At 40.4% G+C, this 22,888-nt stretch overlaps 1 protein-coding gene across 5 annotated transcripts in view; it reads right to left on the bottom strand.

The window, feature by feature from the left end:
- Trip4 (thyroid hormone receptor interactor 4) overlaps positions 1–19,965 on the bottom strand; it is a 57,619-nt gene extending 37,654 nt beyond the window's left edge. For 3 of the 5 annotated variants that reach the window (XR_007978785.1, XM_052187990.1, XM_052187991.1), the window contains exons 1-6: positions 19,764–19,965; positions 15,509–15,678; positions 13,536–13,669; positions 8,942–9,154; positions 6,529–6,607; positions 2,748–2,877 (exon numbers count right to left, since the gene is read on the bottom strand). Coding sequence is in view for 4 of the 5 variants with exons in the window: in XM_052187990.1 (XP_052043950.1) it covers positions 2,748–2,877; positions 6,529–6,607; positions 8,942–9,154; positions 13,536–13,669; positions 15,509–15,678; positions 19,764–19,864 (827 nt within the window). In the remaining variant the exon portion in view is untranslated. The remainder of the gene's footprint in view (positions 1–2,747; positions 2,878–6,528; positions 6,608–8,941; positions 9,155–13,535; positions 13,670–15,508; positions 15,679–19,763) is intronic. The other 2 variants (XM_052187989.1, XM_052187993.1) reach the window with 2 other exon arrangements.
- Between the last annotated feature and the right edge of the window lie 2,923 nt (positions 19,966–22,888).

The raw sequence follows: 22,888 nt of genomic DNA, 5'->3' as shown, positions 1-22,888 counted from the left end.
TTTTGCTTTTGGTTGTGACTGTGCACTGTTGTTTCCCTCTTGAAGGAAGAAAGTATTTTAGTGGAGCCCACAGTTAAAAGACTTTGAATTTTTAAAAGACTTTGAATTTTAAAGATATTGGACATTTTAATTTTTTTTGTTTTGTTTTTGTTTTTTGGATTTGGTTTTTTTGAGACAGGGTTTCTCTGGCCCTGGCTGTCCTGAACTCACTCTGTAGACCAGGCTGGCCTCGAACTCAGAGATCCGCCTGCCTCTGCCTCCCAGAGTGCTGGGATTACAGGCGTGCGCCACCACCGCCCAGCTGATATTGGACATTTTAAAGTGATTGAACTTTTAATATGTAAAGACTATAGGACTTTTAAATTAATTTAGATCTTGGGGATGAATAAGAAAGTAAGGGTTGAGGCTTAATAGTGATGTGTTTGTGTGTCAAGTTGACAAGGGGTCAATTGTACTGGCTAGTTTTGTGTGTCAACTTGACACAGGCTGGAGTTATCACAGAGAAAGGAGCTTCAGTTGGGGAAGTGCCTCCATGAGATCCAGTGTGGGGCATTTTCTTAATTAGTGAACAAGTGGCGAGGGCCCCTTGTGGGTGATGCCATCCCTGGGCTGGTGGTCTTGGGTTCTATAAGAGAGCAGGCTGAGCAAGCCAGGGGAAGCAAGCCAGTAAGAAACATCCCTCCATGGCCTCTGCATCAGCTCCTGCTTCCTGACCTGCTTGAGTTCCAGTTCTGACTTCCTTTAGTGATGAACTGCAATGTGGAAGTGTTAAGCTCAATAAACCCTTTCCTCCCCAACTTGCTTCTTAGTCATGATGTTTGTGCAGGAATAGAAACCCTGACTAAGACACCAGCTTTCCTGTGCCTGAGCCATCAGGGCCAGCTCTCCCATTCTCATGCGCTGTGAAGCCCAGGCAAGGGGCAGGGTCAGCTGAATGTTTTATTCATCTACTACTGTTAACAGTTTCGATACCTCTCCTCTTCACTCTTTAGTTCAATAACAGTCCAGGCCAAGTTCTAAGATCATAATGAGAAGAAAATTGAAGACTGGAAAGCTGACAATTTAACCCCCAAACTGGGGCTCACAGAAATTCTTTACATCAAATCCACAAACCTAAAAAAGACTGTTTTCTCCATAATTTCAAATTACTGACACACAGAAGGCACTTAAATTACATTCATATTCAAGGTACAAAAACATTTTGCATTATAAGATTTCTTAGGGGCCTTGACACGTGGATGGCTTGATGTGCACCCGCCTCCACTCCACCTCCAATAGTGAGGTTTTAAACGCTCCTATTTGCCCTCACAGAGGAAATCACTGTCTCAGCACACCTTGAAGGTTGAATTCAAGGCTGCCAGTGACTGTATGAGAGCTGGGCAGCTGTTTACAGAGTGAGCTCTCTGAGGCAAGAGTTTGTCTGCCAGGCTCTTCCTAAAGCTAGAAAGACATGTTTTAATAAATATTTGCTGAATTCATGAATAAGTCTTCGGAGCCAGTTTTCATCTCGAGTATTTCAGCACTATCCTATTCCAGGGAAGTAGTTCACTGGGGTTTAAGAGAGTGCACAGCAGTTGGCACCTGGAAGGTGGCATTAGTAGCTTAAGGATGTGCTTACTGGACTCTAGGGCTCTGAACCAAGGAAAAAGTATGTAGCTCATGTCTGCCAGGATTTTATTTTTATAAAGTATAGTGCATGAAGATCCTATTTCTTATTAAAAAAATAAGCCTCTATTAACCAGAAATTTTAAAATTTAAAAACACATATTACCTAGTTTTTGATAACTATTTTCTTGAGACAGGATGTCTCAAGTCCTGGCTGTCCTGAAATTCACTATGTAGACCAGACTGGCTGTGAACTCACAGAGATCCTACTGCCTCTGTCTTCCAAGTACTGTGATTAGTGGTGTGTGCCATTATGCCTGGCTTAATTTTTACTTAAATGTTCTTCCATTATGTCTTTAGCATAGATATCTGTGTGCTGCCTGTGTAATATTTATACTGCTTATAGTATAGATTACTTAACACAGGTCTTCTTTGATTTGAAAATATGGTCTTCAAAATATTTACCCAACACCTAGAAAATGTTACTAAATCGATTTAATCTCTAAGTTCATAGTGCAGAATGTTTAAAAAAAATTAGAAGAGTCAGGTGTGGTGGCCTATGCTTTTAATCCTAGCACTTGGGAGGCAAAAGCAGGCGGATCTGTGCAAGTCCAATGCCAGGTTGGTCTACAGATTGAGTTCCAACCCAGCCAAGGCCATAGAGTGAAACTGTGTCAAATGAAAAGAAATAACAAAAGGTAAGATGAAATAAAAAAACAAAAAACAAAATCCACTCCACAGCATTCAGCTCTCCTTTGTCATAAACCCTTTCATACTCTACCTTGGGAAGGCAGCAGTGTCAAAATAGTATTTATTTTATTATGTATGCGTGAGTGTTTTGCCTGCATGTACATTTGTGTGTTCTACGTGAGTGTGTGTCTCATGCCTGTAGAGGTATGAGGACATTCCTCCGGAACTGCAGCTACAGATGCTTGTAAACTGCTACACTGGTGCTAGGAATCAAACCTGGGTCTCTGAAAGAACAGTACACGCTCTTAATTTCTGAACCAAATCTCTGGCACCCCAAATTAAAACATTTGGGATGCTAGAGAGTTGGATCAGTTCTAGCTCCCAGAGAGCTTTAATTGTTTTAGCTCTACCGATGAGTTTTGTCTTAGCATGCTAGTCTAACCCTACTGTACCTAGTTCTGTCGAACTCTAACAGTTTTTCTTTGTGCTTGATAGCCTTCTCCAACCCAGACTTCATTCGAGATTCTTGATGAGGAAGTAGGTCCTTGGTAGAGACATCCACCTTTCCAGAATTCTCTGCCCCTGAAATTCAATAAGGGAAGCAAATGGTATCAGCCCATAGAACAGATCTGTTGTTGTGAGGTCTGGTTCTAGCCTGATGATTTGAAGCATTCATTTAAATGAAAACCAGCATCAAGTGGTATTGACATCAATGATTCCTCAAAAATGAAAGGAGGGGGAGTTTCTTTATTTAAAGGAATCTACCAGGGCAATGGTGGCACACACCTTTAGTCCCAGTAGTTTGAAGGCTGAAGCAAGTGGATCTCTGAGTTCAAGGCCAGCCTGATCTATAGAGGGAGTCCCAAAACATCCAGGGCTACCCAGAGAAACCCTATCTCAAAAACAAACAGAAAAATGTATTTAAAAAGAAAATAAAAGCCAGGTGGTGGTGGTGCACGCCTGTAATCCCAGCACTCTGGGAGGCAGAGGCAGGCGGATTTCTGAGTTCGAGGCCAGCCTGGTCTACAGAGTGAGTTCCAGGACAGCCAGGGCTACACAGAGAAACCTGTCTCGAAAAAAGCCAAAAAAAAAAAAAAAAAAAAAAAAAAAAGAAGAAGAAGAAGAAGAAGAAGGGTGGGCTATATGAGATCTTATTCTAAAAAAGGAAAAGGGGGGCTCAAAAAGGCAAAAAAAAATGGGGCTGGAGAGATGGTTCAGCAGTTAAGAGCACCGATTGCTCTTCCAAAGGTCCTGAGTTCATATCCCAGCAACCACATGGTGGCTCACAACCATTCATAACAAGATCAGATGCCCTCTTCTGGAGTGTCTGAAGACAGCTACAGTGTACTTACTTACATATAAATCTTAAAAAAAAAAAAAAAAAAAAGGCCAAAAATATGTCTTTTAAAAATGGTCTTGGGCAGGAGAGATGGCTCAGTACTTAAGAGCATGGACTGTTCTTCCAAAGGTCCTGAGTTCAAATCCCATATGGTGGCTTGCAACTATCCATAATGAGATCTGATACCCTCTTCTGGTATGTCTGAAAACAGCTACCGTGTACTTACATATAACAAATAAATCTTTTTTAAAAATGGCCTTTATTTTTCTGAAGTTTTAAATGAATTTAGTGTTTATGAGGGTGTGTCCATGTACACAAGCCACAGCAGGTGTGTGGAAGTCAAAAGACAATTTGTGGGTCCCAGGAATGTAGCAGGAATCACCTTTACCTTTTGAACCAACTTGCCAATCTTAAACTTCTTTTTTAAGACATAGTCTCCCTACATAGCTCAGGATGGCCTGTTTTTAGTTCACTATGTATTGCAGGTTGGTTTCAAACATGCTGTGCTCCTTCCATAGACTTGAGAGTACTGTTACTATGTGCTTAACACATCACTATGCCTAGCTTAACTTTTGTCTTTTTACATTTTACTAGTTCAGTGTGACATGGTATGTATGTGTATGGGCGCATGTCATGCAACACAAGCAGAGGACTCTTGGGAGTCGGATTTTCTTAGCAGAGGATACCTTCACATGCTGAGCCATCATCTCCAGCCCAATTTTATTTTTATTTGTGAGTAGATAATACTCAAACAATTCTCCTGCCTCAGACTCTCAAATAAAGTACTTCAGGTATCTGCTACCCTAACAAAAAGGTTCTTAGCTATTTTTGTGAATTGCTTTCAAATATAAAAGACTGAACATTTTTAGGGTTTAAAAAAGAAGAGTATACCTCCTATATATGTTCACCTGGCTTCCCTTGATGTCAGCATTATCTTTATAAGGATTAAAACTAAGAAATTAGAACTGAGAGCATAGCATGGTGGTGCATACTTTTAGTCCCAGAACTTGGGAGGCAGAGGCAGGTGGATCTCTGTGAGTTCAAGACCAGCCAGGCCTAAAGAGCAAGTTCTGGGACAGCCAGAGCTATAAGAGAAACCCTGTCTCAAAAAAGCCAAAAAGAATAAATATATAGGTTCATCATTTTGGGAGGGGCTGGAGAGATGGCTCAATGGTTAAGAGCACTGGTTGCAAGCTGGGCGGTGGTGGCGCACCCCTGTAATCCCAGCACTCTGGGAGGCAGAGGCAGGTGGATCTCTGAGTTCGAGGCCAGCCTGATTTACAGAGTGAGTTCCAGGACAGCCAGGGATATACAGAGAAACCCTGTCTCAAAAAGTCCAAAAAAAAAAAAAAAACCAAAAACCAAATAAACAAAAAAGAGCACTGGTTGCTCTTCCAGAAAATTCAGGTTCAAATTCCAACAGCTCGTAGATGTCTATAACCCCAGTTTCAGGGGACTTGACTTCATACAGACATACACGCAAACAAAACACCAAAATACATGAAATAAATAAACCATTAAAAAAATAAAAAACAAGACCGAACTTGCATCAGTATAATTCTGTTAATTACTAGTAATGTAGCAATTAATTAGAAGTAATGTAATTAATAGTATTTAGTAGAATTATATTACTCTAGTTTCTTTCTTCACTACTATTACTTTTCTGTTTTAGGAACTGTATTGGTTGGTTTTGTGTCTCAACCAGATACAAGCTGGAGTTATCACAGAGAAAGGAACTTCAGGTGAGGAAATGCCTCCATGAGATCCAGCTGTGGGGCATTTTCTCAATTAGAGATCGAGGAGGAGGGCCCCTTGTGGGTAGTGCCATCCCAGGGCTGGTAGTCCTGGGTTCTATAAGAAAGCAGGCTGAGCAAGCCAGGGGAATCAAGCCAGTAAGAAACATCCCTCCATGGCCTCTACATCAGTTCCTGCTTTCTGACCTGCTTGAGTTCTACTCCTGATTTCCTTTAGTGATGAACAGCAGTGTGGAAGCTGAATAAACCCTTTCCTCTCCAACTTGCTTCTTGGTCATGATGTTTGTGCAGGAACAGAAACCCTGACTAAGACAGGAACCAATTCAAGTGTCGCTGCATTAGTTTTAACTTACCCTCCTTCAATCTGGTCTCCCCTCCAACTCTTTTACCTTCCATGTCCTTGAAAGTATGCTATTCTTAAATTTTTACTCCATGGAAGCATCTTGCCAGTAGCAATTAGAACTATCATTCATGCTCTGATGGTGATTTTCTGTTAGACTCATTTTTTTCTACTTTATTAATCCAAATTCTTCAGTTAGAGTTGGACTCTTCTTTATTGTTTAGTTTGTTCCATTTGTTACAGAATGAATATGGATATTCATTTTTTATTATAGCCTACTATTACTGTTTATTTTGTTGTTCAATAGTATGTATTTTTTAAAAGATGTATTTATTATTATATGTAAGTACACTGTAGCTGTTTTCAGACATTCCAGAAGAGAGCATCAGATCTTGTTACAGATTGTTGTGAGCCACCATGTGGTTGCTGGAATTTGAACTCAGGACCTTCGGAAGAACAGTTGGTGCTCTTAAGTGTTGAACCATCTCTCCAGCCCCTAGTATATAGTTTTTACTAATTTTTAAATGCTTGTTGAAGGGCTAGAGACATGGCCTAGCATTCATGAGGAGTCAGGTTTAATCACCAGCACCAAAAATTAAAAATAAAAATACACCCCACACACACACTCTGGCATCTTAACCAGATAATGATACTCACCTTTAATCCTGGTACATGGAAGACGGAGATAGGCTCAAGACCAGCCTGGTCTAGTGAGTGAGTTTCAGGCCAGCCAGGGGTACACAAGGAGGCCCAGTCTCAAAGAATGAAAAGAGAAAGCAAGAAAGAAACCCAGGGTTTACCTGACATGAGTTTCTTCAGCAGTTTCTGGCTTTTATTGGAGTCCCGCTGTAAAATATCCTGTTCTTCATTAGTACATACCTATAATGTAAAAGTAAGATTTATCATACAGAGCTTGAATGGTACTGCTTGCTTGGCATGCTATAAAATGTAGCCTCAACACAAAGATCTCTGAGTTCAAGGCCAGCCTGGGCTACAGAGCACGTTCCAGGACAGCCGAGGCCACACAGAGAAACCCTGGCTACAAAAATAAAAATGTTCATTACAATAAATATTCCTGAATAACTATATAATACATATATATATATATATATATATATACACACACACACACACACATATACATAAATACATACATATACCTACTTTCAAAGGACAAATATTTACTTCTGTTGAAAATACTGAAAAAATCATGGCACTTTTCCAAAACCTTTGGTTTTAACAATAAACTCCAACTCGGACAATAGAAATTATAAGATGTGTGGGCTGGAGAGATAGCTCAGTGGTTAATAGCATTGACTGCTCTTCCAAAGGTCCTGAGTTCAAATCCCAACAACCACATGGTAGCTCGCAACCATCTGTAATAGAATCTGGTGCACTCTTCTGGTGTGTCTGAAAACAGCTACAGCTCATATAATAAATCATTGGGGAAAAAAAAAAGAAATTATGTTTTATCAGAAAGAACCAGAAGCTTGAGGATAGAGAGATCACTCAGCAGTTAAGAACATTAGCTGTTCTTCCAAAGGATCTGAGTTCAAGTCCCAGAAAACACATGGCAGCTCACAAGTGTCAGAAATTCCAGTTTTAGGGATCCAGTTCCCCCTTCTGGCCTTTGAGGGAACTGGGCACAACTGTGGTCCACAGATATAAACATGTACACACATAAAATTAAGAACCAACAGGAGCCAGGCATGGTGGTGCATGTCTTTAATCCCAGTGCTTGGGAGGCAGAAGCAGATGGAGCTCTGTGAGTTCAAGGCCAGCAGGGTCTACAAAGTGAGTCCAGGACAGACAGGGCTCTGTTACACAGAGAAGCCTTGTCTTGAAAAACTAGAAAGAAAAAAAAAAAAAAACAGAAAGCAAATAAATATGATAATACACATTTGGTTTTTTGTTTTTGGTTTTTTTTTTTTTTTTGGATTTTTGGATTTGGTTTTTTTGAGACAGGGTTTCCCTGGCTGTCCTGGAACTCACTTGGTAGACCAGGCTGACCTCAAACTCAGAAATCCGCCTGCCTCTGCCTCCCAGAGTGCTGGGATTACAGGCGTGCGCCACCACCGCCCAGCCGATAATACACATTTGTAATCTCAATACTTAGGAATCTGAGGCAGGGGGACAGCCACAAACTTGAAGCTAGTCTGGTTTATACAGGAAGTACAAAGACAGATATTAATGTGCCTGGGCTACATAGGGAGCTTGAAACTAGACTAGTTATACAGTGAGAGCGTGCTTTAAAAGCTCACTTTTCTGCCTCAGTCTCCAGAGTACTAGGATTTCATTAAACAATGTAGGGAAGCAATTTTTGCAGAGGATTTGAATGGCCGTGGTTACTGGCTCAAAGTACAGTGTCTTAAGTAGGGCTTCTACTGCTGTGTTGACTGAAAACAATTTGATAGGAGGACAGGGTATTTTTTTATCCTTATTTATTTTTATTGTCTGAATGTTTGAATATTTTACCTCTATATACATCTGTTCACCATGTGTGTACCTGGGTTGTTGAAGTCAAAAGAAAGACAGCATCAGATCTGCTGGAACTGGAGTTATAGGCTGCTGAAAACTGAACCCAGGTCCTCTGCAAAAGCAGCTAGTGCTTGTAACCACTGAGCTATCCCTTTAGCCCTCATGAGGATTTATCTCATCTTGTATTTCCAGGTCATAGTTCATCACTGAGGGAAGTCATGGCAGGAACCTAAGGCAGGAACTGGTAAGTGATATAAGTAATGCTGCTTACTGGCTTGCCCCTTTTGCCTTTTTATGTTTTGGGGTTTTTGTTGCTATTGTTGTTTTAAAAACAAGGTCTCATTCTGTAGCTCTGACTGGCCTAGAACTCACTATATAAACCAGGATGGCCTCAAACTCACAGATTCTCTTGCCTCTGCCTCCAAAGTGCTGGGATTACAGGTGTGCTCTGTCATACCTAGGTCTTAGCCAGTTTTCTTATATATTCCAGGACTACCTTCCCATAGGTAGAACTATACACAATTGCAAAGCCTTCCATATTATTCATTAGTTAAGAAAATGTTTCACAGGATTACCTAGAGGCCAATCTTAGGGAAGGATTTTCTCAATTGGGTTTCCCTCTTCTCAGATAACTCAAGTTGACAAAAGACAACAACAACAAAATAACAAAACAAACAAAAACCCCAACCGAACCAGGACACAGAGTAAAATCAAAACATGAAAGAAGAACTTTACCAAAGAGCCACAGAACAAACAGGGGCCTGAACCCTCCTGCTCACAGACGATCCGCCCACAGACCAGACAGTTATTGATGAGTTTGTGCTTCTGGCCCAGGCAATCACACGGGTGACGCCCAGGAAGCAGGACTGCAAGCTTGTCCTGTCCCTCTCTTGTATATAAATTGACGAATCTTGTCTTCTTCTTTACAGAGTTGTTGCTTTCCTGTGCCTGGTAGTACAAAGACATCATAGGAGCACTGATCAACAAAGAAGAATCATGAAGGAGCGCCTCACAGCTGCTGACTAACTCCTGACACCTTAGTCAACAATTAGCATAGATGGGAAAAGACAGGTTTCTTATAATCAGGGGCCCTGATAAGGCAAAGTAATTAGACCTGGCAATTGCTTTATTTGTTAGTAGCTCTCAATCACCTAATATGCATAGAGCAAGGTAAATGTAGCAATCAGCTTGGTATGTTTTTAAAAGAAATGTTTAGCCGGGCAGTGGTGGTGCATTTCTTTAATCCCAGCACTTGGGAGGCAGAGGCAGGTGGATTTCTGAGTTCGAGGCCAGCTTGGTCTACAGAGTGAGTTCCAGGACACCCAGGGCTATACAGAGAAACCCTGTCTCAAAAAAACAAAAATAAATAAATAAATAAACAAATAAATAAAGTTTACACATGTGAAACCTCGAATGAGTGTGTGCATGCTGTGGTGCTGGTAGAGGTCAGAGGACAATTTGCAGGAATTTGTTCTCTCTTTCCACCATGTAGATTCAGAGGACAGAACTCAGACTTGGTGGCAAGCATTTTTATCCAGAGCCATATTGAGATATTTCTCTGCCCTCGTATCTTGTTTCAATCCAGACATGGCATTTTAATGCATACACCAAAAATCCCCTGTCTCAAGTTTGTGTAAATAGTTCTTACCATTTATTCTTTGCCTTGTCAATAAATGTTGATCACCCAATGGCTGGGCAGAATAGAGAATAGGGCTGGACTCCTGCCAAGCAGAGAAAGGAGAGAGGGAGAGGGGGAAACTCAGATGAGGAGGAGGATGGAGGAATTAGAGCCAAGAGGATGGGATCTGGAGAGTAATCATAGAAACACACCTGAAGCCCAAAGAGCCAGCTCAATAATAATATGCAGGTATCATGGGCTGGGGATGTGGGGTAGCCAGATTAGCATAGAACGGAATAGCTCAGCTATTGAAGTGCAGTTTTAAATAATTCTTGGTTTTTCTGTGTGATTACTGGGGAATAGTCTAAGGTAAAGAAATACAGCTGCCAGATTAATTCAGTGTTACATTTATATTAAAAATAATTTATTTACAAATTGGGTTATTTTTTGTTTTTGTTTTTTAGTATTATCTGGCCTAAAACTATTAAGTTCAAAGCAGAAGATGATATTGATCCTCCTGCCTGTACTTCCTGCATGCAGGGGTGACAGGCAAACATGACCACTCACATAATAAGCAGTGCAGGGATGGCACACAGGGTTCATGACAGCCAGGCAAGCACTCTGCCCACTGAGTGAGCTACACCCCCAGCCCCATTTTTCCTTTGCCTTGTGGTGCTGGCTATTATTGAACCAGTGCATTATGAACACTAGGCATATGCTCTGCTACTGAGTTATATCCCCAACCCTTGATATCTAACCACAGCTAAAGAATGCCTTTAGAGGTGAGTTAGATGATGCATTAGATAAAGATGCTTGCCAAGCCTAAATGACCAGAGTTTAATATCCAGGACCACATCATAAAAGAAGAGAACCAACTCCCACCAACTGTATACATGTGTGCACACAGAATAAATAAATAAAACAAAGAATTGAATGCCTCTAAAAGTAGTAACAGCCACAGATCTCAAAACAAAGGCAATCAATAAGATAAAGAAATTATTAAGAAATGTATTCATAAGCCGGGTGGTGGTAGCATCACACGCCCGTAATCCCAGCACTCTGGGAGGCAGAGGCAGACAGATTTCTAAGTTCGAGGCCAGCCTGGTCTACAGAGTGAGTTCCAGGACAGCCAGGGCTATACAGAGAAACCCTGTCTTGAAAAAACCAAATCCAAAAAAACAAAAAAACAAAAAAACAAAAAAAAAAAAAGTATTCATGGGCTGGAGAGATGGCTCAGTGGTTAAGAGCTTTTCCTGAGGTCTTGAGTTCAGTTCCCAGCAACCACATGGTGGCTCATAACTATCTGTAATGGAATTGGATACCCTCTTCTAGTGTGTCTGAAGAGAGTGATAGTGTACTCACATACACAAAATAAATAAGCAATACATCTTAAAAGAAAAGAAATGTATTCGTTCAGAAATGAATAAGAAAGGAGTCGGAGTGCAGCTGGTGGGACAGCATGAAGCATGAAGCTAGCATGAAGCATGAAGCTAGCATGAAGCATGAAGCTAGCATGAAGCATGAAGCTAGCATGAAGCATGAAGCTAGCATGCCTGCAGCCATACATTCTGTCCCTATTATGGGGGTGGGAGGATAAGAAAAAAAGATAACAGTATAAAAAATTATCGTAAATAGGAATTTCATAGTAACAGATATCCAAATGATCAACAGAAACATGAAAAAGTGTGCAACACCTTTAGCCATTACAACAATACAATACTTGAGTGTACTTCAGGGGAAAAGTCCTTCCCTAGTTTAGTCTAGGCTGTGGATACAGGGATTAAAATAAAGAATACAGCTGGAGAGATGGCTCAGCAGGTAAGAACACTAACTGCTCTTCCGAAGGTCCTGAGTTCAAATCCCAGCAACCACATGGTGGCTCACAACCATCCATAATGAAATCAGATGCCCTCTTCTGGTGTGTCTAAAGACAGCTACAGTGTACTTACATATAACAATAAATAAATAAATAAATCTTAAAAAAAAAAAAGAATACATAAACCAAAGATTTCTATAGTTCTTGATGCATGCTGCCAATATTATTTATTGACAGTTGATAGGACATTGACAATCTGATAGGAAATATCTCAGTGATTTAATGTGTATTTATCTGATTAGTATAGACATCTTGGTTTGTTCATGCCTTGGGACAGGGGCATAATGTGAGACTTTTGGTGTTAAAATTGGAAAAGTCCCAAGCAAACCAGGAGGAGTGTGAAGAATTAGCCATCCTAGCGAGACTGGTCAGACGTTCTTTGTCACTTGCAGTAATCTTTGTAAAGTTTGTTCTCCTTGCTTTTGCTTTAGTTTTTACTTTTTAGTTTTCTAAGACAAAGCCTCATGCTGTAGCTCTAGCCGGCCTGGAATTCATCGTGAAGACCAGGCTGGCCTTGAATTTAAGGCATCCCTTCTGCTTCAGACTCCTGAGTACTAGGATTACAGGCTTGAGGCCACCAGGTACACTTCCACCCATGTTTTTGCATGTTAGCCTACTCAAAATTGTCATATCCCATCTTTAATTTTCTTCTGAAGAGAAATTTAACTTGTCGAGTTGTGCTGACTATAATGTTTCAGCTGTCCAGCCTGCAACGACAATGGTCTGAGCTCTTGGAAGGCTTGAGATTTTGAGTTCAAACAGCTTAGGATACTAGGCCAGCCTGGTTAAAAATAAGAAGACTAAATATGGATAATAATTGTAGAAGGAAAAACTTTCAAAACAAAATACTATTCACCTATATTTTAGACTCACTATGCATTCCAGGATGGCCTAGAATTCACTAAGTAGCCCAGGTTGGCCTGGAACTCTTTTGTTGTTGTTTTTGTTTTTGTTTTTTTTGTTGTTGTTGTTGTTTTTCTAGACATGGTTTCTCTGTGTAGTCCTGGCTATCTTGGAACACACTTTGTAGACCAGGCTGGTCTCAAACTCAGAAATCTGCCTGCCTCTGCTTCCCAAGTGCTGGGATTAAAGGCATGCGCCACCACCGCCAGGCTGGCCTGGAACTCTTAATCTTCTTGCCTAGGTCTCTCAACTACCTGGCTTTTGTTTTTGTTTTGGTGTTTGTTTTGCTGTGGGGCATGGTGCAAACAACCCCTTACACACACACACACACACACACACAAAATGCAGTCAAGTTTCCCCCATTTGTGGAAATCACAGGAGTTAGTGCTATGGATAAGCCTTGTCCTGGGAAAACCACCTTCAATATCATGGCATCTCTCCTGCCAGGTAAGTATGTTTTAATAACAGCAATAAGTATATAATCATTTAGTTTTTACTGCCCTCTCACATGCTGAAGTTGAAAACAGGATGCTTCATTAACTATTATCCATCCAGGACTAGGAGTGTAGCTCAGGGGTCGAGTGCTTGTCTCATATACATGCACAAGGACCTAAGTCTGATCGTCAATATGAAATAAGTCTGTGGAGAGTGGTGGCACACACTTGGAATCTCAGACCTTGGAAGATGGAGGTAGGAAGACCAGGGGTTCAAGGCGAACTCTCTCTAAGCTGCATGGTGCCTTATCTCCAAAGGAAAACAGGCCTACCACAACATACAGAGTAATATGTCAGCATTGTCAGCTTTTGTTCTAAAGTTCATCAGTCTGTTAAGCCGGACAGTATAGACCAATTTCTGTACTTTGTCTCTAAAATATATTAGTCACTTCCTCTTGTCCATACAGCCAGGAAAAGATTAATTTTATAAGCACTTACCTTGGCCAAATCTAAAGGTGTTTTGACCTCCACAGTCAAGTCAGGTTCAGGAAATGCAGGAACTTCCTGTTTGTTTCTTCCTTTCCTCCTACTCCGCTTTAGCTGGTCCACTGATCTCTGTCCATCTAAAATTTCTTTAAAGAATAAAATAAAATACACATAGCTTCAGAAAGAGACTAGTAAGATTTATTAGTTTCTGTAGCTAAAACATGATGGTAATTCTTTTTTTTTTAATGTCTATGAATGCTCTATCTGCATGTATACCTCAATGCCAGAAGAGGGCATCAGAGTTCATTATGGATGTAAACCACTATGTGGTTGCTGGGAATTGAACTCAGGACCTTTGGAAGAGCAGTAGGAGCTCTTAACTGCTGAGACATCTTTCCAGAAGGTAGTTCTTACTATTTACAGTCAAGACAAGGTGTCAGGTAGAACTATTCTCAATTAAAAATTAAACCACCAGCTGGGCAGTGGTGGCGCATGCCTGTAATCCCAGCACTCTGGGAGGCAGAGGCAGGTGGATTTCTGAGTTCGAGGCCGACCTATTCTACAGAGTGAGTTCCAGGACAGCCAGGGCTATACAGAGAAACCCTGTCTGGAAAAAAACCAAATCCAAAAAACAAAAAAAACAAAAAAAATTTAAACCACCATTTTTATGACTGTGGTCAATGATGAATAATTCCAGACAGGGTTGTGATGGCAAGTATCTGTCTACCATGCAAGCAGCCCTGGCCTGAATCCCAGTACTGCAGGAAAAACTCAAAATATGACTGAGTGGAGATAATAATGCAAATTCAAAACATCTGATATAATAAAAGCATATTATTTGGTTTGGTATTCATCTCTTATACTATGTAAATAGATCCTCTATCATTACTACTATAATCAGTCAATGCTTTCTTTGAGATATTCATATCTTTAAAAGTATTTATAAAAATAGGGCTGGAGCTGGATGTAGAAGCACATAACTTTAATTAATTAGCACTTAGAGGAAGAGGCAAACAGATCTCTGAGTTCAAGGCTAACCTAGTTTACAAAGTAAGTTCCAAAACAGCCAGGGCTATGTAGAGAAACCCTGCCTTTGAAAAAGAAAAAGGAAAACAAAACAAAATAAAACAAAACAAATGAGAGGCTCAGCAGTTACAGCACTGCCTAGGCATGGCTCAGTTTCCAGTACACACACATAGCAGCTCACATCTGAAACTCTAGGTCTAGGGAACCCAATTCCCTCCTCTGGCTTGCAAGGGCACCAGACACATGCATGACAGAGACAAACATGCAGGTACAATACCCATATACATGAAACAAATATTTTTTTAAAATCTTTAAAAATATATTTATAAAAACGTTTTTATACTGTGGGGGATAGAACACAGGCTCTCACACGTGCTTATCAAGTGTCTTACCACTGAGTTAGGATTCAGCCCTTGAAAGATATTTCTTTAATACATTTGTAACTTTTTGAAATTATTCTGAAGCCACAACTGTGCCTGAAAAATGATTGTCTTGTGAATTTTCTGTAAATTTTAAAAAGGTGGCTGGTACTCAGTGTGATGGGAGATACTTTCAGTCCCAGTACTTGAGACAGAGGCACACAGAAAAGCTTGATAGGTTAGAGCTATGGTTCTCAACTTGTGGGTTGTAAACCCTTCGAGGATCATATAGCAGATATCCTACATATCGAATGTTTATATTACAATTCATAACAGTAGCAAACTTACAGTTATGAAGTAGCAACAAAACAATTGTATGGTGGGGTCACCTCATCAGGAGGAACTGTATTAAAGGTTGAGAACCCCTGGCTTAGAGCAATATTCATTTCTAACAATAGACCTAAGGCAAAAATACACACACATAAGTTCTGTTTAAGTTAACTATGAACAAGTTATACCCAGTGGCAGAAAACACTGAGGCTTTCAAAGCCAAGCATTTCTCAGTGATATTTCAATTACTACTTAACCACATTAACTCACCATCTTTTTTTGAGCACTGTTGGAAAGAATCAGAAATGAACTCTTGATCATTCTTTTGCCATTTGGTTATAAGATCTTCTATGAATTGACCCTTTTTGCCCTCATTTCCCTGGAGAAGGTCTGTCACATATTCTCGTATTTCTTCAGCACTCTCAATTGACAAAACATATCTAAGGAGGTAATGACATAAATTACTGAACAAAAATTGTTTACTGTTTGACTTTCAGAAATCATAACAGGGATGAAGCTACTAAACATTATTCATCAGGGTTGATGGGAGCTTAGTCAAACAAAACTTGCCTAGCATACATGAGATTTTGGGTTCAATGCTAGCATTACTTCAAAACACAAATGAAAAGCATTCATTAATTTTTAAGAGTATTTACTTTGAGCCATGCACTCTGCTAACATGCTAAGGATTTAAACTTGATGAGGACAAAGACCCTGATTTCAAGCAGGTCACAATCTAACTTATATATGTTATTTAGGCATTTACTGTTTCTCAGTATTTTAAGAAATTGGGGGGCTAGTGGCTAACTACTGGCTCAGTAGTTAGTACTTGAGGCTCTTGCAAAGATATAAGTTCAATTCCCAGCACCCACAGGTGATTCACAACCACTCCAAACTCCAGTTCCAGGGATCAGATGTTTTCTTTTAACCTCTGCAGGCATCAGGCACAAACACGGGACACATGCCTTCGTGTAGGCAAAGCACTCACACACATAAAATAAATCTACCTTTACAAAAAGGAGTTGGGGCTGGAGAGATGGCTCAGCAGTTAAGAGCATTGGTTGCTTTTCCAAAGGTCCAGAATTCAATTCCCTGCAACCACATTAGGGCTCACAGCCATCTATAATAGGATCTGACGCCCCTTCTGACATGCAGGTGTACATGCAGATACAACAAAAAAAAGGAATTGTCTCATCATTGATAGTACATGTACTAGAAACAGGTGTGTTGAAACCATAGCCTATGGATGGGTTCCAGGTACTCCACAACAGCTGTGAATGTAGCTCAACATAAAATTTTAAAAGTACATAAAATAGTATAAACATTTTGGCCTTTTTTTTTTTTTTTGTAACTCTATCACATGATTCTAGAGTGTGAACTCTGTAGATGGTAACATCTCTCACAAGGTAAAACATGGGAGGATGAGACACCTGAGCAAGTAGACCTAGGTGCTTCTCACCAAGCCTAATAACCTGAGTTTGGAGAAAGACAGCCAACTCCACAAGCTGTCCTCTAACCTCACATGTATACACAGATATGTATACACACTCATAAATAAATATTGTATTTAAAAAATTATTAGGGGCTGGAGAGATGGCTCAGCAGTTAAGAGCACTGACTACTCTTCCGAAGGTCCTGAGTTCAAATCCCAGCAACCACATGGTGGCTCACAACCATCCATAATGAGATCTGACACCCTCTTCTGGTGTGTCTGAAGACAGCTACAGTGTACTTACATATAAAAAATAAATGAATCTTAAAAAAAATTAGCATTGAATATACTTGTTATATTCTTCTAGTGTAATAATGAAATTTCATTTATAATCTATAAAAAACAAACCTGTCCATTTATACTTCATTAAGAACATCTTATCTTGATGTTTTTTATACTTCACTAATTAAATTTGTTTGGCTGGTTTTGCTTTTATTGTTGTTCTAAGGTTGGAACCTGGGCCTTGCACATACCTCTGCACACAGACTCAGAGCGCTAGAGATATGACTCAGTGGTTAAGAGCACTTGAAGCTCTTCCAAAGGACCTGGGTTCAATTCCCAGCTACAGCTCACATTTGTAACTCAAGTCCCAGATGATCTGATGTCCTCTAGTAATCTATGAAAGCACTACCCACACATGGTACACAGACATGTATGCAGACTAACAACCATTCATGTAAAATATTAAAATTTTTTAAAATGAAAATAAAAGCCAGGCAATGGTGGCACATGCTTTTAATCCCAGCACTTGGGAGGCAGAGGCAGGCGGATTTCTGAGTTCGAAGCCAGCCTGGTCTACAGAGTGAGTTCCAGGACAGCCAGGACTATACAGAGAAACCCTGTCTCAAAAAAACCAAATCCAGGCCTGGAGAGATGGCTCAGTGGTTAAGAGCGCTGACTGCTCTTCCAAAAGTCCTGAGTTCAAATCCCAGCAATCACATGGTGGCTCACAACCATCCATAAGGAGATCTGACACTCTCTTCTAGGGTGTCTGAAGACAGCTACAGTGTACTTACATAAAATAAATAAATAAATAAATCTTTAAAAAAAAAAAAAAAACAGGCTGGGGGGTGGTGGCACACGCCTTTAATCCCAGCACTTGGGAGGCAGAGGCAGGCGGATTTCTGAGTTCGAAGCCAGCCTGGTACAGAGTGAGTTCCAGGACAGCGAAGGCTATACAGAGAAACCCTGTCTCAAAAAAACCAAAAAAAAAAAAAATCAAAAAATATACTTAATATAAATATTGTTAAAAAATGGCACAATAACTTTCAGAACTTACACATTCTAACTACCTTGTTTTCCAAACTTACTAGTCACACCAATAGATCAGTGATTATCGAAGACCTACAGAATCACTAGAGTTGTTTAACCCTGGAGTTTTCTTTTTTCTTTCTTTCTTTTCTTTTCTTTTTTTTTTTTGGGGGGGGGGGGATTTGGATTTTTTCACGACAAGGTTTCTCTGTATAGCCCTGGCTGTCCTGGAGCTCACTCTGTAGACCAGGCTGGCCTCAAACTCAGAAATCCGTCTGCCTCTGCCTCCCAGAGTGCTGGGATTACAGGCGTGTGCCACCACCGCCCGGCAACCCTGGGGTTTTCAAAGCCTGAAAGAATTAAAGAGTTCTAGGTACATAGTAGTAAATGTCATTTCAATAATTTAATCACTTAAAAGACATGTATCCAAATGTTATACAGCAAGTCTCATCTATTAAAATCAAATCATGAATCCATGCAGATGTGGAATAAAGTGTATTTTCCTGACTGTGTACTGATCTTCATGTCTTCTAATATGACACAGACTAGGAGGCTAATTCTGTGTTAATAATTCTTTTAGTATTTGGAACACATATAAACTTAGTCATATCCTTACAATATTATTCAAATTAAATGTCAAACAAAGCGCAGCAACTGCTTTCATCCTGACATAATAACCTGATGCAAACTAGTGAACACTTAAGTATTTCAAATAATATTATAGCATGCTTGAGTCCTTATGATCAGCACACTTCTTGTCTAACTTGTTTTAAAAATGTAAGCAGGTGTTAAGCCATTCTTACAGTTTCAACTTTAAAACAGCCAGGATGTCTTAACTCTTCCTTTAAAAAATTTTTTCTTCAAAACTCAGAAAATTGACCTTATTATAATTCTAGAATATCAATTTTGTTTTCAGCAATACAGAATCAAATTAAGGAAAACTCTTTGTTTTGTTTTCTTTTTAATCAAGTCTCTTTTTGTAATCTTCCTCTCCACCTGAATACTCAGAACCTGAGCTTCTGCCTATCAGGTGAAAGCATTTTTTCTGGTACATTTTAAGTGTTTCAAATCATAATGTGTATCCTTTATTGAACAGTTTATTGGATACTCAAAAATGTATTATGTGCTCCCAGAAGACCTTCAGCTTCTTCCCTTTGCAGAACTCGTCAACACTAGGTCATCTTGACTGCCCAAAGACTGGCCTACAGTAATAGTACAACAAATTGTTAATCATTTCAAAAAAATGTTAAGTAATCGCCATCTTTTTTGCAAGACTTAAAACACTAAAGGTAAGCTCTAGCAATTATTAATTTTCTAAAGAAAGAAGAGAGTACAAAGGGGGAATTAATTTGCCAAAGGTTCCAAAACTGGTTAATGGCAACAGAAAACTGAAGCTGGGACTCGAATCAGGAGCTATCTGTACTGGACCATGTAGCCCCTCGTGTAAATTCTGGGTCCTTCTTGATACAAACTACAACGTTCAGAGAAAGGAATTTCTAGGAAGCCAATCTGACTTGTTCATTCTCTCCACAGTCCGTAAGCAAACTGATTCCCAGAACAATCTTACAGGTCTAAACTAAATACTACAGTGCCACTTTCCTAGGAGAGTGGGTGGAGTCTGGCATACTAAACTGAATAAGTGGAAGCCAAAATTCAAACTCTAAAGGGACCGCAGTCCCTTTAATCATGCTTCTTAACATTTTAGTCCTCCCGGCTTTCCCGTTCGCCCTTCCAGGCACATCACAGAACTGCTTTCTGCTTTAGCCCCGGAACCCATCTTACTGTATGATCTCCTCGCTGACATCCAGGGCGAAAGTTTTTCGCAACTGCTGAGTGCACCAGTGTATTAGCGGCTCCCGGGACGACGCCCCAGCCACCGCCATCTTCCCCAACCGGAACCAGCTGCGTTGCAAAAGCCTCTTGTCCTGCGCTAGACTAGTTCCCTTCGAAACGCCGACCTTGTTGACTAGGGTTCCGCAAGCTTGCACTGCCTGGTTAGGTCGCGGCGTCTTCTCTCAGTTTCCCGGTCTACTTAAGTGTGTGAGTGAGAGAGAAACGGATGATTCTTTGGCACTGAGGGGCACCTCCAGGAAGGTCCAGGAAGGTTGTGCTAAGAAGAAAAAAACGCATACCTAGAAAAGAGCTGTAGGAATAGTAGGACCACAAATGATGGGTACAGCCTTCAAATCTACTCTGACTCTGATTATAGAATATTTAAAACAGCCGTTGTCAGGAGTATATCAAATCTAAAGTTAGCTTTACATGAACTTAAAGCCAGTCTTTTTTTTTTTTTTTTATTAGCGAGGCCCTGTCTCAAAAAAGAGGTGGAGTGGAGGAAGGCAAGTGGCAACAATTTCAGTGGTACCCTACCTCCTGAGTATGCAAGAATCTCATTTCAATCACCAATTGGACACTTACAGGAAAGCAAAAACTCCAGCACTTGGCAAGCTATTTGTAAGCACAGTACTAGTTTTTGATCTGAGCATGGTGGTTCTTATTTTTAGTGCTGTCTGTAATTGAGACTAGAATCTCACTGCTACACCACATGAAGGCTTACAAACATCTGGAGCTCCAGTTCCAAAGACTCCTATCTCTTCCAGCCTCCACAGGCACCAAACATGTATGCAACACATACATACATGCAGGCACTTACACATTTTTTTAAATTAAACACTTTTTTTAATTAAAAATCATGGGAAAATAAATTACATTAGCTGAGCATGCTAGCACACGCTTTTAACCCCAGCAGTCCAGGAGGCAAAGGTAGGTGGACCTTTGTTCAAGGCCACCCTGGTTATTAGTGAGACCCTATCTTTAAAATATTATATTATCTATGTCTGTGGGCTACCACAACTAAAAGTGCACATGTGGCGGTAAGAGCACAGCTTGTGGGAGAGTACTTGCCTTCTACCATCTGGGTCCTGGGAGACAAGCACAGGTGGTCAGGCTGGGCAGCAAGAGCCTTTACCTTCCCAGCCACTTCACTGACCCAACAACTTTTTTAAAAAAGCAAAATACAGTAATGTTAATTAATGGTGAGAATAAACTTTATCTTTTCATAGTAATCTAATCTGATTATTAATTCTAGTGATTCAAATAATGTAACCTTTTCTATATTTATTCATTCCCGTCGTTTAGTAGCTCAGTAATAGAGACTGTACTTGATATACAAGATCTCGAGTCACATCCCCAATAGCAAGATATAAATTTAATCAGAAATTCTATTAACTCATGCACACTTCCAATTTTTCCATTTTTTTTCCTTAAAGTGTTTACACTTGCTCTTTAAGATGTTTGTTTTCTATTGGGTGGGTGAGAGTTCTGTCCTAGCATGTGGGTTCTGAAAGGGAACTCAAGTCATCAGATTTGGTAATAAGTGTGCTTACCTGCTGAGCCATTTTGCTGTCCCTACTACAACTTTTCTTAGTGCAGTAGGCCTCAACTCTTCAGGATTTTCATGTTTAAATGGCATAACTGCTTTATTTAACACAGATAGTTTAATTTTGTTTAGAGAAAAACTTCTCTAAAGCAATCTTTTTTGTTTTGTTTTGGTCTTTTGAGACGGGGTCTTTTTGTAGCACAGGCTGTCCTGGAACTCCAGGCTAGCCTCAATTCTGAGAGACCCTCCTGCCAATGCCTGGAGCCCAATCACCATCTTCCTTCTCTCCTCTTTCTTCTTCTTCCCTCCTTGTAAACAGGGTTTACATATCCCAGGCTGGCCATGAGCTTACCTGTGGCTGAGGATAGCACTGAACTTCTGATTGCTCTGCCTCTGCTTCCCAAGTGCTGGGACTGCACTTCTGTGCCATCATGCCTAGCTGTATGTGGTGCTGGGAAGCAAACTAAGAGTGTTATGCCTTTTAGGCAAGTACTATACCAATTGTGTCACATTCCCAGCTCCCAGAGTAGCTATTTTAATAATTAAAAAAATTGCTAAGTCTCGTGCTTTTTCACGTGTTCTTTCTCTAATTTGCATTCCTCATAGACGTCATTGGTATTAGAAAACAAGAGCAGAGCAGCGGTGGAGCCTCCCTTTAACCGCAGCACTCAGGAGGCGGAGGCAGGCGTATCTCTTTCAGTTTGGGCCCAACCTGGTCTACAGAGTTAGCTCTAGGACCGACCAGGGCTACACAAAGAAACCCTGTTTCAAAAACAAACACAACTACAATAATATGTATATTGTCCCTGTGTGAAAAGGCATATTTGAAATTCTCTCGGGGCTGGAGAGATGACTCAGGGTGGAAGAGCACTGACTGCTCTTCCGAAGGTCATGAGTTCAAATCCCAGCAACTACATGGTGGCTTACAACCATATCTGTAAAGAGATCTGACTCCCTCTTCTGGTGTCTGAAGACAGCTATAGTGTGCTTACATATAAATAAATCTTTTTTTTTTTTTTAAAAAAGAAATTCTCTCTAGCCATTTGCTTGAAATGTAAAAGAAAATAAATATTCTCTGGGTCCTTTCTTTGCAGGACTCTAGAATGAGTTCAACTAGCCAATTCAGTCCGGAGTAGAAGGCATTTAAGTGAAAGAAAACAATGCCATTTAAGAACCAGTGTGCAAGCAGGGCGGTGGTGGCACACGCCTGTAATCCCAGCACTTGGGAGGCAGATGCAGGTGGATTTCTGAGTTTGAGGCCAGCCTGATCTACAAAGTGAGTTCCAGGACAGCCAGGGCTACACAGAGAAACCCTGTCTCGGAAAAAGAAAAAAAGAAAAAAAAAAAAAAAAAAAAAAAAGAGCCAGTGAGCAGTCTGGCAGTGGGGAGCACTTGGGAGGCAGAGGCAGATGGATCTCTAACTTGAAGGTCAGCCTGGTCTACAGTGGGTTCCCACAGAGCTGCACAGAGAAATGCTCTTTAGAAAAACAAAACAAACAAGAACCACCTTGCATTTTCAGGAGGGTAA

The sequence above is a fragment of the Apodemus sylvaticus genome, chromosome 7 (assembly GCF_947179515.1).
Source record: "Apodemus sylvaticus chromosome 7, mApoSyl1.1, whole genome shotgun sequence".
Taxonomy (NCBI): domain Eukaryota; kingdom Metazoa; phylum Chordata; class Mammalia; order Rodentia; family Muridae; genus Apodemus; species Apodemus sylvaticus.
This window is presented reverse-complemented; position numbering and strand designations above follow the sequence as displayed.